The 16066-nt window shown below is 45.3% G+C and overlaps 1 protein-coding gene across 1 annotated transcript in view; it reads left to right on the top strand.

Moving 5' to 3' along the window:
* Positions 1-16066, top strand: part of Vwf (von Willebrand factor) — a 140443-nt gene that overhangs the window by 43021 nt on the left and 81356 nt on the right. The window contains exons 14-16 of the mRNA XM_008825438.2: positions 4276-4471; positions 5087-5302; positions 9431-9671. Of these exons, the coding sequence (XP_008823660.1) occupies positions 4276-4471; positions 5087-5302; positions 9431-9671 (653 nt within the window). The remainder of the gene's footprint in view (positions 1-4275; positions 4472-5086; positions 5303-9430; positions 9672-16066) is intronic.

Consider the following 16066-nt stretch of genomic DNA (forward strand, 5'->3'; position numbering starts at 1 on the left):
TCTTTAGCAAGGGTTATATATATTGATGTCTACCATATTAAAAGTTAAATCAAAGTCGAGTATGGGGGCACATGCCTATAATCCACTCAGGAAGATGAGGCAGGAGTTTGAGTCCAGCCTGGGCTATTTAGTGAGTTCCAGCCAGGCCTGAGATACATAGCAAGGCTCTGTCTTGAAACAAAACAAAACAGCTGGGTGTGGTGGTACATGCCTTTAAGCCCAGCACTCAGGAGGCAGAAGCTGGTGGATCTCTGTGAAATTGAGGTCAGCCTGGTCTATGTAACAAGTTCCAGGTCAGATGGGGCTATAAGAAGACCTTATCTCAAAAACAAAACAAACAAAACAGAAACAAATACAACACAACACAACAAAACAAACCCAAACAACAAGAAGTTAAATCAGAGGCATTAAAAACATGCCTATATTAACTCATTTATACTATAACCCAAAACCCAGTAACCTCATAGACATTCATAAACATTTTCTTTTGGAAAAATCAATTAGACAAGGACCAGGAAACAATATAAAGCAGGAAGACGAATACCATGCTGTGCATTTCTGCAAATCTCTTTAATGATTCACTTAATAGAAGACAGCTGCATTCTCATCTACTTCTGCAATCAATCTTCAACAGCATTTTACATCATGGAGCCTCTGGAAAATTCCAGCATGTACTTGTAAGAGAGACGGGAAAGACAATAACAAATTCACATTACTATGAAAATATTCAGCCTTGACAACACCTGAAAAGAGCCTCAGTGACTATCATGGGTCCCAAGACTACATTTTGAGAATTGCTGTCTCAGATCATACCTAGGATCCACGGAGAGCCCCTCCCACATGCTGGGGGGGGGGTGTCCCTGCTCCCCTGGGTCCTTGGTGTAATTCCAGCATAGGTGTGGAAGTCTTCATGAGATGCTGTTTCCTCCATTCTCAAAGGGTCATTTATTCTCATATCTTAGACCCTTGAGAAGTTAAACGAACTCTTATTTTATTTTGTAAGAAATAAATCTGCAATCACAGAGCAGCAGTCAGGAAGGGCTGGGAGAGCCTCTTGTCACCCCATTTCCAGTTAGAACTAGAAATCTGGCATTGCTGGAAGTCACAGTGACTTGTGGGGGTCTCAGATCAGGGTCACATGGATACAGAGCTTCAGTCTCTGGGTCTGGGTCTAATCCTATCCTGCCTTCTGCTCCCCAGGCCTCCAGGGAGTGCTTCAGGGGGTCATTCTAGTTTCCCAGCACCCACCATGGGGCAGAGAGGGTGCACTGGCTCTGGTAGTTTCTCCCCTTGAACTTCCTGTCCTGGGCAGCTGTCCATCTTAATCTCAGGCTTCTCTGCTCTTTGGGTCTGCTCTGAGGAGGAGAGAGCTAGACCCACTTCTGTGAGAATGGGCTGTAGGGTTCTCTTTGGAGTAGGTTTTGATCAGCTTAGCTAAGAGGAAGAGGTGACGGAAGTTCACGGGTTGGTCAGGTGACCTCATAGCCTGTGGGTTTGTTTTACGATTAGTTTTGCTATGAAAGGGTTTGTTTGTTAAGAACAGGTGAGGGGACAGGAGAGCACAGGACTGGCCCCTGCAGCTTGGGGAGGAGATGGCTGGAGGCAAACAGGCCTTGGGCCTCCTACCTGTGAGTGATACTCACTCCCTGACTCTGGGCACCTGGGGTCTAAGCAGCAGGTGATGGTCAGATGGTCTATGGAAAAGGACCTGGGGTAATCTCCACTACGTAAGAACTGTCACAGAGCAGAGGTCTATTTTAAATAGTATCTTCTCAAAATGTCTCGAGCACACACACTGCTAGGCCTCTTAGCCAGCATGGCCTGGTGGTCCTGGGTACATCCACACTTCCAACCCTTGACCATGCTGGCCCCTGAAATAGGCAGAGGGGACAGAAAGTGAAATCATGTTCAGAGTAGGGAATGGTAGGGATGGATGGCAAGTGTGGGTGATGAGGGGAACTCTGGGGAGCCTGGGGGCACCTGATGTGTCTAAGAAGGAAAAAGAGAAGAGGAAAGATGCTGAGAAGGAGGTGGGATGAAGGCTTGTCGCTTGTTGCCAGTTTGCTGGGGTGGCCTTGACAGTTGGCATTGTTTCATCTGGGATTAACTAGGGAGCCTATCTGTATAATTTTTTTTTTTTCATTTGTTCAACCATTCATTCAACTTGGCAAATATTTAGAATGGTCTCCACCACCCCTGTGCTGCATATGCTCCATTAAAATAAATGCTTTACAATTCTTACCCTCAAGGTGATGGTGTTAGGAGGTGGGGCCTTTGGGAGGCAATGAATTCACTAGTGCAGAGCCCTTGTGAATGTGATTAGTGCCCTTATAAAAGAACCCCAGGGAGCCAGCCAGCCCTTTCCACTATGAGAGGATGCAGGAAAAGTACCATCAATGAACCAGGAAGCAGGGCCTCTGCCAGATGCTGAATCTGCTGGTTCTTGATCTTGATTTCAGATCTGGAGTCTAGCCTCTAGAACTATGAGACAGTTTCTGTTGTTTATAAGCTTACCTGGTCTATGGTATTTTGTTACAGCCTGCATAGATGAAGATAGACACTACTCTATAACAGATGCTGAAGGTACAGTGGTATAATAGAGAAGCAAAATGCTTGCCTCATTTAGTTTAAATTCTAATGGGGGGTGGGGGAAGACAGATAATAAACAAAGCAAATGAGTATAATATAATCATATTAGAATAAAACCTGGGGAGAGAAAGAAAGCAGGGAAGGGGCAGGAAGTGCCAGGTAATTAAATTAAAATTTTATTTATTTTTATTTAATGTGTATGAGTGTTTTGCCTATATGTATGTAAGTACACCCATGCATGCAGTACTCACAGAGGCCAGAAGAGGGCATCGGATCCCCAGGAACTGGAGTTACAGGCAGTTGTTAGCAACCGTGTGGGTGCTGGGAACTAAACCCAGGTCCTCTGCAAAAGCAGCCAGTGCTTTTAACTTATGAGCCATCTCTCCAGCCCCTGGGGTGGTTACATTTTAAGCAGGGAGGTCAGTGAAGGCCCTGGTATCTGGTGTATGTGACACATAGTATTCGTAAAACAAACAAGAAAGCATCGCTCTGTCCCCTTTCTTACTAAAGATACTTGGGTACATTTTGTGTGTGTGTGTGTGTGTGTGTGTGTGTAAAACCCTCCATATGTACTTTGTTAAGTCAGAGCTGGAATCTGGAAGGGGCTCCAAGAGATGGCTACAGGGCCATTCTCACCCCATGAGGCTTCAGGACAGCAGTCATCTGGCCATATTAGTTACCCACATAGCTTGGGTCTAGACCCTGCTACTTCTTCAGTCGTGGTAGAAATGAGCAGGCACCACTTCTTGGCCTCGGGTGTGCACTATGGGCTCAGAGCTTCTGCTTATCCGAGATCAGGTCAGACAGTGAGTGAGGAGGCTGGAAGCCAAGCCCTGCTTCCTTCCTGGTGCCCTAACTGACTTCTCTCCAGCCATCACCTTCACTGTTCCCTTAGGAGGACTTTTCCCTTCAGTGATGCCCTGCAGCTCAGGTAAAGACAGGAGGTTAAAGGGAGGGTGTTGCTTCTGGACAGCAAACATGAGCTCTAGGGGGCCTGGACCACACCTAGCTCAGCCTGCCTTACCCTCCTACCAACATGTGTGCAGTGGGCAGGTGCTGAGGCTTAGACCATGTCCTCTGACCGGCCTGGATGTAGAAAGCACATGGATTGGTGCTCTCAACCTACTTAACTCTTCTCAGCTTTGCAACTCTCTCTAGGAACATGGGCAAATCATTTTTCTTCCCAGGGCCTCTGCTACTTCTGTAAAGTGACTAGATAATTAAAAAAAAATTTTATTATCTTTTTATTTTATGTGTATGTGTGTATTACCTGCACGTAGGTAAGTCCACCCGTGTCGTGCAATGCCCGCAGAGGACAGACAAGGCTGTTGGATCCTCTGGGACTGGAGTTACTAGCAGTTGTTAGTGGGTGCTGGGATTTGAACCTGGGTCTTCTGCAAGAACAACCAGTGTTCTTAACCGCAGAGCCATCTCTTCAGCCCCAAGTGACCAGATAATTCTTAGAATCCTTCTGGCATGACTTTTCTCTGGCCAGTGGTTGAAGGGCAGGAATAGCACCTGTATGCAGGAGGGTTTCCCTTGCTTTTGCAGCCTAGAACTTAGCTGTAGTATCATGCTTACTTTTCGCTTCAGGACCATTTTTGGTTAAACCCAATTCATTGGCTAAATGAAATGGCTGCTATGTTGGGGTCAGCTGATCCACAGCGGTCTGGTTTCTCCCTTCAGCTGTCCCCCGTCTACTCCGGCAAGACCTGTGGCTTATGTGGGAATTACAACGGCAACAAGGGCGATGATTTCCTCACCCCTGCCGGCCTGGTGGAGCCCCTGGTGGCAGACTTTGGAAACTCCTGGAAACTTCACGGGGACTGTGAAGATCTGCACAGGCAACACAGCGACCCCTGCAGTCTCAACCCGCGCCTGAGTAAGTGAGCCAAAGAGTCCTGGGGTCTCCCATGTTCTAGAACATTCCACGGGACTATAGCCTCTTGGAGGTGAACATGGAGCAGTTGAGTGGGCCTTTGATTTTACAGTATTTGATCATATACAACTGGGCTCGTTTCCTTTTCAGAGTCTTGTATTGAATATCCTCTGTGTGTAAAACCCCAAGGAAAAAAAAAAAAAAAAAAAAAAGAATAGCGCATAGTTTCTGGACCAGAATGGTCCCGGTCCAGAGGGGCCGGGAGCAAAGAGCTCAGAGTTGAATTACAGTGGGATAGTAGGTAGCAGTAGCCTCGGCTGTCAGCTTCCGATACCTCGAGCACTTTCTCTGTGTTCAGTAGTATGTGTTGGGGACATGCAGTTTTGTGTGAGTCAGACTCAGAACGGTCAGTTGGCTGCGGAGGCCAGAACCAGACTTGAGTTTGCAGCATCTGCTGACAGAAAGCAGGCATAGGGGATTCAGAGCAGGAACCCATGCTACTGGGGCCGGGTGGGTTGGGGTAACGGGTGTCAGAGCCCCCTGTGGTTGGCCCCAGAGGGTGTGGCGGGGCTCTGTCTGTCTTGCATCAGCCACTCTCTCTCTCTTTCGCGCCAACAGCGAGGTTTGCGGAGGAGGCTTGTGCACTCCTGACATCCTCCAAGTTCGAGGCTTGCCACCGTGCTGTCGGCCCTCTGCCCTACCTGCAGAACTGCCGCTATGATGTCTGCTCCTGCTCCGACGGCCGGGATTGCTTGTGTAGCGCTGTGGCCACCTATGCAGCGGCCTGTGCCAGGAAAGGCGTGCACATCGGGTGGCGGGAGCCAAATTTCTGCGGTGGGTGACCCCATGTCTTCCCTTCCCTCACCCCCCGACCTCCAGTCAACTCATTCAAACTCTGACGCCCTGTGGGTCTGGTTTCACTTGTCCTTTTCAAAGCACTTGCTTTGAATTATTTTCATTTGGAGACAAGCCTGCGTGTTTTGACAAGCCTGAGCTGTGGGACAATTCATTTGCAGCCATTTCTCCCTGTCATTTGCTACCAGGACGCGGTGGTGGGGACTGGGGTGGGTTCGTCCGCAGAACCAGTGGTTACTCTGTCCTGTCTCAGGAAGCAAATTGGAACTCCTAACCAGAGCCCTAGCATCTCGGGAGACGTACTTTCCTTGCCATGCAGATTGCCCCTGACTGCTGCCGTCTAGTGTCCATTCCTCGTATGGCAGGTTGTGGAGTGAGGGATGTCCTAAACTCCAGTGGTTGGGTCTGTGGAAGGCGATGGAGAAATGCAACTTACAATCCTTTGCTTATATAATTTCAGGCGGGCCATTAGTAGGTCCTGGCCCAAATCTTTGGCATTGTATAAAGTTATGTAAAGTTGAATAATATTGCTGTAATTGACTTTGCATCTATCCTCTGCACCAATCTGCTGTCATCAGAGCAAGTATCTGCTTCTACACTGTGGTCCCTGGGTAGCTAGAGTGTATCTCCTTTGTAGCTCTTCTTTCTCTGGGGACATTTGATGAATGCCCAGACCTTAGAAATTATGAAATATGAACTAGAAGGACTTCCTTTTTGAGGCTCTGAGGGAAGGGCTGAGAAGATGAAGAGCAGGGACAACCGGGGAAGACTTTCTTGGGGGAGGTGCTCTTAACCAAGGTTTTACAAAAGTGCTTTGTAGCAGAGATAAGTTGAAAGAATAACAGCACTGATAAAGTGAGGCAGACATTCTATAAGGGTAAGGTATAGTGAAAACTCTGAGTTTTACGGTGAAGTAGACTAAAATGTGTGAAGTCTAAGCAGTCTCTGAGAAAGAACAGAGACAGAAGTAGTGAAGACAGGAACCAAGCTGTGCCCTCACTGAACCCCCAGCCCCAGGATGTCGCAGGCTGACAGCTGGAAGGACTGAGCCCAACGCCTTTTTGGAAGTTTTCCTGTGGTCTCCCAGCTTTGTGGCCTGAGCCCCTCTCTCCGAACTTGTGTTTCCTTAGCAGTGTCTGACTTTAGCAACTGGGGAGCATCACAAGTCAGTGGTGTGCTGTTTAGGAATCTGCCTTTGTGATCCACCATGGCTTCTGAAGGTTTTGTTAATTCAGAATCTACATTCTCCCTGAAGGCCAAAAACCTTCAAGGAACATTCTTTCATCTCTCAGGAGAAGCTGCTCTTCGCCTCCACAGACCAGAACATGGGCAGTGAGTGGGCTGGCACCACAGTTGCAGGGACTGAAACTTGGTTAAGAAGTTACTGACTTCTGAGCCTTTAAGATACAGCAGCAAGGGACGAGTGTCAGTAAGAAAAGCCCCCAGAGATGACTGAGGTTGGGGGGGGATCTGTCTCTATGGGGTTATGTGACTAGCAGCCTTGAGTGATTCTTCTGAGCACAGCAAGAGTGTATCAAACTCCTGGGTTCTGGCATCTATCCTTTCTCCACTTGGAGAGGAGCCCAGGTTCGCTGTTTCCTGGACCCTGACCTTTTCTTTCCTTCCTGAGAAATGGACAGAGCTTCTGAACTACTGTTTAATTCAGAAGACAAAGCCACATCTTTTGGAGCCAATCAAAGGACAAGTACTTGCCACATAGCTTCTTTGTGTGGTGCCAAACCAAGACTCAGGAACAGCACACATCTCTGTAAAATAGCCGTGTTTTCTTTGGGAAGATGAGACCAGGGGCTCCCTGAAGGCAAGGACCAAGCCCAAGCCTCTTCATCTGTATCCCTGAGCCTTGCAAAGCCCAGACACATACATCTCTACCAACTTGAGGTGTGCAAGGTTTCTTTCAGGCAAGAAGATTCAAGGTGAAATCAAATGAGGCTCCGGGCTGGCACTAGAGACCATCTACTGGTGGGGGAGAGCAGCTCTTGGCTCCAGCTGCTCTTTAATAAATGAGAAGTCCCTATGTCACTGAAGCTGAAGTGGATTGAAGGGAGTTGCCACCTTTGTTGGTCAGCATGCCCCAATGTCACCTTACTCTCTATACATTTATCCAGTGACCCAGCTTCTCTATACCTCCAGACTAAGGCAAATCAATATCTTGTGTGTTTAGGGAGACTGCTGCCTTCCAAGCCCGCTTCAGATTACATGTCTGAGGTGGTCATAGGAGGGGGAGTTTACAGAAGTTCCTGGCCAGGGCTGACTTTAAAAAATATTTTTATTACATTTATTTATTTATTATTTATTTGTATGTGTGTGCATGCCATAGTGCATGTGTAGAGATCAGAAGGCAACTTGCAGGAGTTCTCTCCTTCCACCATGTGGGACCCAGGGATTGAACTCAGGTTATCAGGTTTGATAGCAAGCTCCTTTACTTGCTGAGCCAGGGGAAGACTGTGCCAAGAGTGTGTTAATCCACGGGCAAGGGTAAAGCATCCCAATACCTCCTTGCCCTTAAAATTTTTTGATTTATTTACTTTTATTTTATGTGTGTGAGTGTTTTGCCTGCATGTATGTCTGTGTTGTGCAGTGCCTGCAGAAGCCAGAAGAGGGTGTCAGATCCCCTGGAATTGGAGTTATGTATGGTCATTAGCTGCCATGTGGTGCTGAGAACTGAATCTGGGTCCTCTGCAAGAACAGCCAGTGCTCTTAACTGCTGAGCCGTCTCTCCAGTCCTGTCCCTGCCCCTTTTACCCTCCCACTAAAGAGTTTCATTATCAGCATGTTTATTAGATGACAGGTGCCCATGGCCAGAGCGTGAGCAGGGAGGGCCAGGCTTTCTGAGGTCCAGATCTTTTTCTGGAACATGTTTTCCATCTTGAAACTGCTGAGCTGGGCTGGGAGTCCCTGGTGATGTCACAATGACAGTAGCAATGAACTTTTGCTAGTAGCTGGCTCATTAATTTTCACAATGACCTGGGTGCATGCTGTTTCACATTCCATTGATGATAGTGTTTGGGATCACATGGTAACTAGTGGTAGAACTGGGGTTTGAACTCAGGGGCATGGGGTACAGAGCTCATTCTCTAGCTGCTTTCTCACTTTGTACAGTACTTTCATTTCCATGTGAGAGGTTGGGGGAGTGAGGACTGGAGGGTAGGTATTTGAGTATCCCTGCTTGCGATTTGCATGTCTTCAGAGGGACTATTTCCTTTTTCAAGTATGATGATTTAAGAGCATGCACTTTAAAGAGGCAGAGAGCTGGGTTCAAGTCTTGCTTCTGCTTCAAGAGAGGCCTGATCCTGTCAAGTCACTTAGCTCAGTGTTGCTATCTATGGGTGAGAACACAGGGAGATGATGGGACTCAACTCACAGAGTATGACATCAAATACATGTGAAGGGCACAGCACACACGTGCTTAGTAAATGGTAAATTGTTACTATGGAGATGTTCCTACCTGTCAATCCCAGTTCTTTATATTTAAAAAAATTTCATCTATCAGCTATCTATCTATCTATCTATCTATCTATCTATCTATCTATCTATCTATCTATCATCTTATCTATCTATCATCTTATCTATCTATCATCTATCATCTATCTATCATCTATCTATCTTTTTTATGTGTGTTTTGCCTGTATGTATGTAAGTGCATTTGTGTTGTGCAATGCCTGTAGAGGCCAGAAGAAGGCATCAGATCCTCTGGAACTAGATAAAAATGAATGTCAGTGGTCATGTAGGTGCTGGGAAATGAATTCAGGTCCTCTGCAAGAGCAGCCAATGTTCTTAACCACAGCTGTCTCTCCAGTCCCCACTCCTAGTTCTTTTAAATATATAAATTCACCAGGACGTCTGTATTCCAGACTTTGAGAATTCTGGGAAATGAAAGCATGCTTTCTCTAGGTGAAGGGGAGAAAAATGCATGCATACATAATTATGATGTGTGTTTGTGTGCCTGGAAATAGATTTTTTTGCTCAGAGTGGGAAGGGATAGTGGTGACAGTATAGATATAGTGGGGGTCACAGCTACAAGGGATGACATCACATCTGTGCTGTCCAGTATTTCTACTGACTGCATTCTTCCTATTCCTTTTCCAGCACTCAGCTGTCCACAGGGCCAGGTGTACCTGCAATGCAGGACCCCTTGCAACCTAACCTGCCGCTCCCTGTCTTATCCGGATGAGGAATGCAACGAGGCCTGTCTAGAGGGCTGCTTCTGCCCCCCAGGGCTCTACCAGGATGAAAGAGGGGACTGTGTGCCCAAGGCCCAGTGCCCTTGTTACTATGATGGGGAGATTTTTCAGCCTGCAGACATTTTCTCAGACCATCATACCATGTGGTAAGTGCAGGCAGCTGGCCAGACTGTGGACTTGAAAGCCTGGGAGGACAGTGAAGTCTTCTGCAGTGGTAGAACTGGACAGGAAAATGGTCCCCCAAGTCCTTTATTTCACGGATGTGTAAACTGAGGCCTTAAAGGGAAGTATACCAAATCAGAAGCAGCTCTGAGAATTCATTAGTCTTAGTTTGTTTTGAGTTGCTTTAACAGAATACCAGAGACTGGATTCTTTGTAGGGTAAGAAGTTTCTTAGCAGTTGCGGAGGCAGAAAGTTTCAGGCTTGGAAAGCTCCGTCCGGAGAGGGTCTCAGGAGTGGTAAGTGAAGTGTGCAGAGCTAGCAGATATGTGAAGGGGCTTCACTTTTTACTAAAACTTCTTCTGGGGGGAAGGTGTAAAATATGCCCACCCCTTCCCACCTTGGTCCCAATGGCAAACCCAGGTATGATTTCACCAAACTGGGAAACCAGAGTTTATTGGACTTACTTATAGAGCAGTGAGTGAGGGTTTACTTACAGTGTGTGGGTGCTCCCCCAACTAAGGATGTCCAGAAAGTTTTCATCCAAGCCTGGATGGTGGCTTCCCCAAAGCCGCACAAAGTGGCAGGAGACACCCTCCCCTAGGCTTCCTCAGCCTGCATACCCTCAGTCCCTCCCCCAGGTCACATGCAACTTGGGTTCACTGGTTGGTTGAGAGGTGTGGCTGGACTCTCAGGCTAGGGTCCTGTGGCTCTCCCTGCCCCTTTTCTTCCTTACTGGGACATAAACAGTTAACAAGCTCAGCTGTGAGTATCATAGGCAAGTGGGCACAACTGAGTTGGGAAGATGGCATCTGTCAGAGGAAAGTCCTTTACGAACACTACCCCTTCTCCTGATAAGGCATCCAGTCCCTTGAGCCCTAACCCACTCCCCTGGGATGTACATTAATCCCTTCCAGGGCTGGTATCTCTGTTAGGTCCCATCACCTCTCAACACTGTTTCCGTGGAGGTCCAGTTTCTAGCACGAACATACGTTGGGAGGGAGGCACATCATATTCAAATCATAGCAATTGGTGTTCTGACTTAAAGCATATATATCGTCCACATATTAACTCTAAGGCATGTCTACTTTCAAAGTTCCACCCAGCCATTCTGTGATAGATTCAACAGGGCTGTCATGATCACATTTAAAATTCTTAGAGAATTTCATAAATGAAAAATGTGTATTTTGATCATATTTGCCTTTCACTTCTACCTTTAGCTCCTCCCATGAATACCCCCCACCATGTCCTCTCCCAACTTCCTGTCTAGTTTTTTAAAATTTATTTTTTATTTCCCACTTAGCCCAAGCCCAATTAGTATTACCCATATGCCCATGGGTGTGGGGCCATCTACTGGAGAATTGTCGATTTACCAGGAACCACACATGCCTAGCCTAAAGAAAACAGACACACTCTCTCATCAACTGTCACTAGCTCCTCAGTTTCACTAGCTGGATCTTGGGCAGGAGTTGTGGAGGTAATACTGGCTGCTGTGAGTTCTTCACATACCCAAAGAAGGTTGTTCACACCTAGAAGGTTGCTTACGCTTCTGTTAAAGCAGTTCCCACGCTTGGCCTTAGACGTTAGTAAACATTGTGTCTCTGCTCTTGGTCGTGATGTTGCTCTAATGAATGAGTTTGGTTACTATAGATATTCCATATGAGTGGAATCATCTAACATTTATTATTTTCTTTTGTATCTAACTCATTTCACTTTTGTTACTGTGTTCAAGGATTATGCGTGTTGTTGCATGTATCCAAATTTCATTCCTTTTGATGACCAAATGATATTCTCTAGATACATACTTCCTCTTGCTTATTTGTTCATCTGTTGGTGACTGCTTGGGCTGCTGATGCTTGTGATTATGCTGCTGTGAACACTGGTGTTCAGTATCTGGGTGTATGCTTTCAGATTTGTGTGTGGGGAGTATATGCCCATTCCTGCAATTACTGGATCAAATGGTAATTTCTGTTCACCTTTTTGAAGACCTACCACCTACCAAATAGTAGCTGCAACATTTAAAATATTGTATTTGTTATTTTTATTTTATGTGTGTGAATGTATCACCTGCATGTATATTAAGTGTGCCCATGTCCTGCAATGCTCTCAGAGGTCAGAAGAGGGCATAAGATCCCCTGGAACTGGAGTTACAAATGATTGTTAGCTGCCATGTGAGTGCTGGGAACCAAACTTAGGTCCTCTACAAGAGCAGTCAGTGCTTTTAACTGCTGAGCATCTCTCCAGCCCAACTGTAATACTTAAATTCCCACCAGCAATGGACCAGGGTTCTAATTTCCCCACAACCTCCCTGGTATCTCATATTTTTCTTTTCTTTTGGTTAATCTCTGTGTGCAGATGTTCATGTGTGTGTGAAAGTGTATATGTGCCACAGTGCGTGTGTGGAGGTCAGAGGACAACCCTGGGTGTCGGTCTTCACCTTCCACCTTGTTTGGGACAGGGTCTCATGTTGTTCATTACTGTGAGTAGGCCAGGATGGCTGGTCCATGACCTTCTGCGAATTTTCCCATCTCTACCTTCCATCTCGACATAGGTTCTGGGATTACAGCTGTGCTACTGTGCCTGACTTCATGTGGGTTATGAGGTTTCGAACTCAAGTCCTTATGCTTACAGAGCAAGAACTTTTACCCACTGAGCCATCTCCCCAGCTCCTCTTTTTCTAATATTAGTCATCTTACTAGGTGTGATGTGGTATCTCATTATGATTTTTATTTGCATTTCCTTAATGACTAATGATGTTCGACATCTTTTCATGTACCTACTTTCCATTTACAGTTTAATTTTTTTTGATTTATTTATTTTTATTTTATGTGTATGAGTGTTTTGCTTACATGTATGTAAGTGCACCTGTGCTTGCAAACCCATGGAGGCCAGAAGAGGGTGTCAGATCCCTTGGAACTAGAGTTACAGATGGTTGTTAGCCACCATGTGGGTGCTGGGAACTGAACCTGGGTCCTCTGCAAGAGCAGCCAGTACTCTTAACCTCCAAGCCATCTCTCCAGTCCCCATTTATAGATTTTAAAAAATATGCCGATTTGAGTCTTTTGGCCATGTTTGAATCAGATACTTTGTTTTGTTACTGAGTTTATAGAAGATCTTTGCATATTCCAGACAAATGATTTACAAATGTTTTCTCCCATTCTATAACTTTTTTCATAATGTTGATAGTGTCCTTTGATGCAGGAAACTTTTTAATTTTAACTCAGTTTATCTATTCCTTTATTTAATTCCTTATACTTCTGTATCATATCCAAGAACCCACTGCCAAATTCAAAGTCATGAATATTTACCCCGATGATTCCCTCTAGGACTTTCTTAATGTTTAGATCTTTGATCCATTTGGAGCTCATGTTTTGTATATGGTATGAGGCCAGAATCCAACTTCATTCTTTTCCAGATGGAGCTTCGGTTTCCCGGCATTGTGTAAAGACCCCTTTGTACATGGAATGGTCTTGGCCCTGGTGTAGAAATTCAATTGACCGTATAGGTGATGGCTTACTTCTGAGCTGTTTATGGAGTGGGTCTATATACCTGTCTGTCTGCCAGTCCACGTTATTGTCATCTATAACATTGTAATAAGTTTTGGACTCAGGAACTGTCACTCCTCCAACTTTCTTCTTTGTCAGGATTGTTTTGGCTGCTCAGGGTGCTTTGAAGTACCGTATGAGTTTTAGTTTTTTATTTATTTCTGCAGGAAATGCCATTGGGAGTTTGATAGGGATGCATTCAATCTGTAGATTGCTTGTAGGTCATTTTTTTTCTTTTGAAGTCTTGTCATCCTAACATTAAGCCTCTGATTCATAAGTAAGGAATGTCATTCCATTTATTTAGGTGTTCTTTAGCATTTTTAAGTGTGTTTCATAGTTGCTTGAAGCATTTTATTGGTGTGTATTAATTATACAAAGCTATGGGTTTGGTTGTGACGTTGTCATATACACACATACTGTACTTTGACTTTATTTACTCTTAGCCTTTCCTCCCATCACTTCATTCTTTCCCAGTTGTCCTCTTTTTACATCCATGCCGTCTTTTTAGATTCCACATGTGAGAGAAAACGTGCTGTGCTTGTCTGAGTCCGAGCCCATTTTACTTAACACAGCAATCTACAGTTCCATCTATGTGCCCACAAATACTATAAGTTTATTTCTTCATGGCTGAATAATACTCCATTGTATGTGTATCCTATGTTTTCTTTATCCATTCATCCTTTGATAGGCACCCAGGCTGAAGCCATAACTTGGCTGTTATGAAAAGCTCGGTGATAGACATGGGTGTGTAGACATCCCTATTGTATCCGGACTGATTCCTTCTGAAGCAGAAGTGGTACTTGCCCCATACAGCATTTGTACTTTTTAGTTTTTTGAGGATCCTCTCTATACTCGTTTCTGTAGTGGCTGTAGTAATTTACACTACACCAACAGTGTGTAAGAGTTCTGTTTTCTTCATGTCTTCACTAGATTTTTTTTTTCTTTTGCATCTTTTAGGGATAAGACCTCCCATTGTAGCTCAGGCCAGCTTAGAACTCAGTATGTAGTCCTGGCTGGTGTCTAACGCATGGCAATCCTCCTGCGTCAGCCTCTCAAGTGCTGGGACCATGGGTGTGAGCCACCATGCCTGGCTTTACCAGTGTTGTTTAAAAAAATATTTTATTTATTGTTTTTATTTTGCGTATGAGTATATTGCCTGCATGTATGTAAGTACACATGTACGTAAGCACTGCAGTGCCTGCAGAGGTCAAAAGAGGGCATTAGATTCCCCTGGAACTGGAGTTACAGACTGTTGTTAGCCGCCATGTGGGTGTTGGGAAGTGAACTGGGTCCTCTGTGAGAGCAGCTAGTGCTCTTAACTGCTGAGCCATCTCTCCAGCCCCTAAGTGTTGTTATTTTTGATGATTGGTGATCTGACTGGGGTGAAACGGAATCTCAGTGTGGTTTTTTATTTGCATTTCCCTTATTGTTAAATATGTTGGACATTTTTCCATGTATTTGTTGGCTGCTTGTATTTCTTTTGAGAACTGTTTGTACAGTTCATTTGCCCATTTGTTTATTAGATTGTTTGCTATTTGCTTTTCATGCTTTGGGTCTTTTACATTTTCTGCCAGATGTGTATCTGGTAAAGATTGTTTCCTGTTCTGCAGAGAATCATTCAGTTAACTGTTTCTTTGGCTGTGAAGAAGCTTTTTTTTTTTTTTTAAATGTGCTTTGGGATTGAATAGATGGCTCAGTGGTTAAGAGTATTGCTCTTGCAGAGGACCTGGGTTCAATTCCCAGCACCCATCTGGCAGCTAACAACTGTCTATACTCCAGGTTTAAAGGATCTGATACCTCGTTCTGGCCTCTGTGGGCATTGTACATACATGGTGCACTTACACACATGCAGGCAAAACACTCATACACTAAAAATACAAATAATAAATAAATAAATAATTTAAAAATTAGGTTTTGAAGTCAGGTATGGTGGTACATGTCTTTAATCTCAACAGTCTGGAGGCAGAGGCAGGCAGAACTCTGTGAGATTTAGGCTGAATTCCATCCAGGTCAGCTGGGACTACAGGGAGACCCTGTTTCAAAACAAACAAACAACCCCCAAACAAAACAGAAAAAGGCAGGAATGAGTGCAGGAACATAGATTGGGAGACAGTTGTGTGGTTCAGACAGGAGGTGATGTCATCTCATCTTGTGGCAGTGGAAGTGGAGAGGTAGACAGGAATCCAGCAACGTGGGGGAGGCAAAGTCCAGGCTTCTGATAGATTTGACGTAGAGGGAAGTGTCAGGGTTGAACCCTGGTTTCTGTTGGGAATGGACATACCAGTCCATGGATCACACTGGAAAAGGCCTGCTTTGGTAGGGACCCCGGGTTCTGGTTGGGTGCGCTGCACTTGGTGGTCTCTTTGACTCTAAAGGAAGCTATGAAGGAGGCATTTGTAGATACGAGTCTAGGGATTAAAGGGGAGCCCATGCACTGCTGGAAATGCATGGCTCATCTCTAGAATCAGAGCTGTGGGTGTGGAGGCGGCACAGTGTGAGAAGGAGAGGAAGCCTGGGGCAGAGCCTGGGCAATACTGACATTTACACGTCAGGCAAAGGGGATGTGTGAACTCAGTGGAGGCTGAGGAGGAGCAGGTAGGGAAGCTGGGAAATCCAGCAGAGACTGTTTTTATTCTCTAAGAGATCAAGTAGTTATCAATGATGGATAATGTTCAAGTGAGGGATCAAGTAGGAAAACAACTTAGAGGCATTCACCAGATTTAATGACCTGGAGGTCACTGGTGACCTTAGCAAGCCAAACTATCAAGAGTTATGGGTCCGAAGTGCCACTGGAAGGCACAGATTGAGTGGGAGGTGAGGAAAGGTGTCAGTGAGTA

Source organism: Nannospalax galili, unplaced genomic scaffold (assembly GCF_000622305.1).
Source record: "Nannospalax galili isolate Female #2095 unplaced genomic scaffold, S.galili_v1.0 scaffold589, whole genome shotgun sequence".
Classification (NCBI taxonomy): Eukaryota; Metazoa; Chordata; class Mammalia; order Rodentia; family Spalacidae; genus Nannospalax; species Nannospalax galili.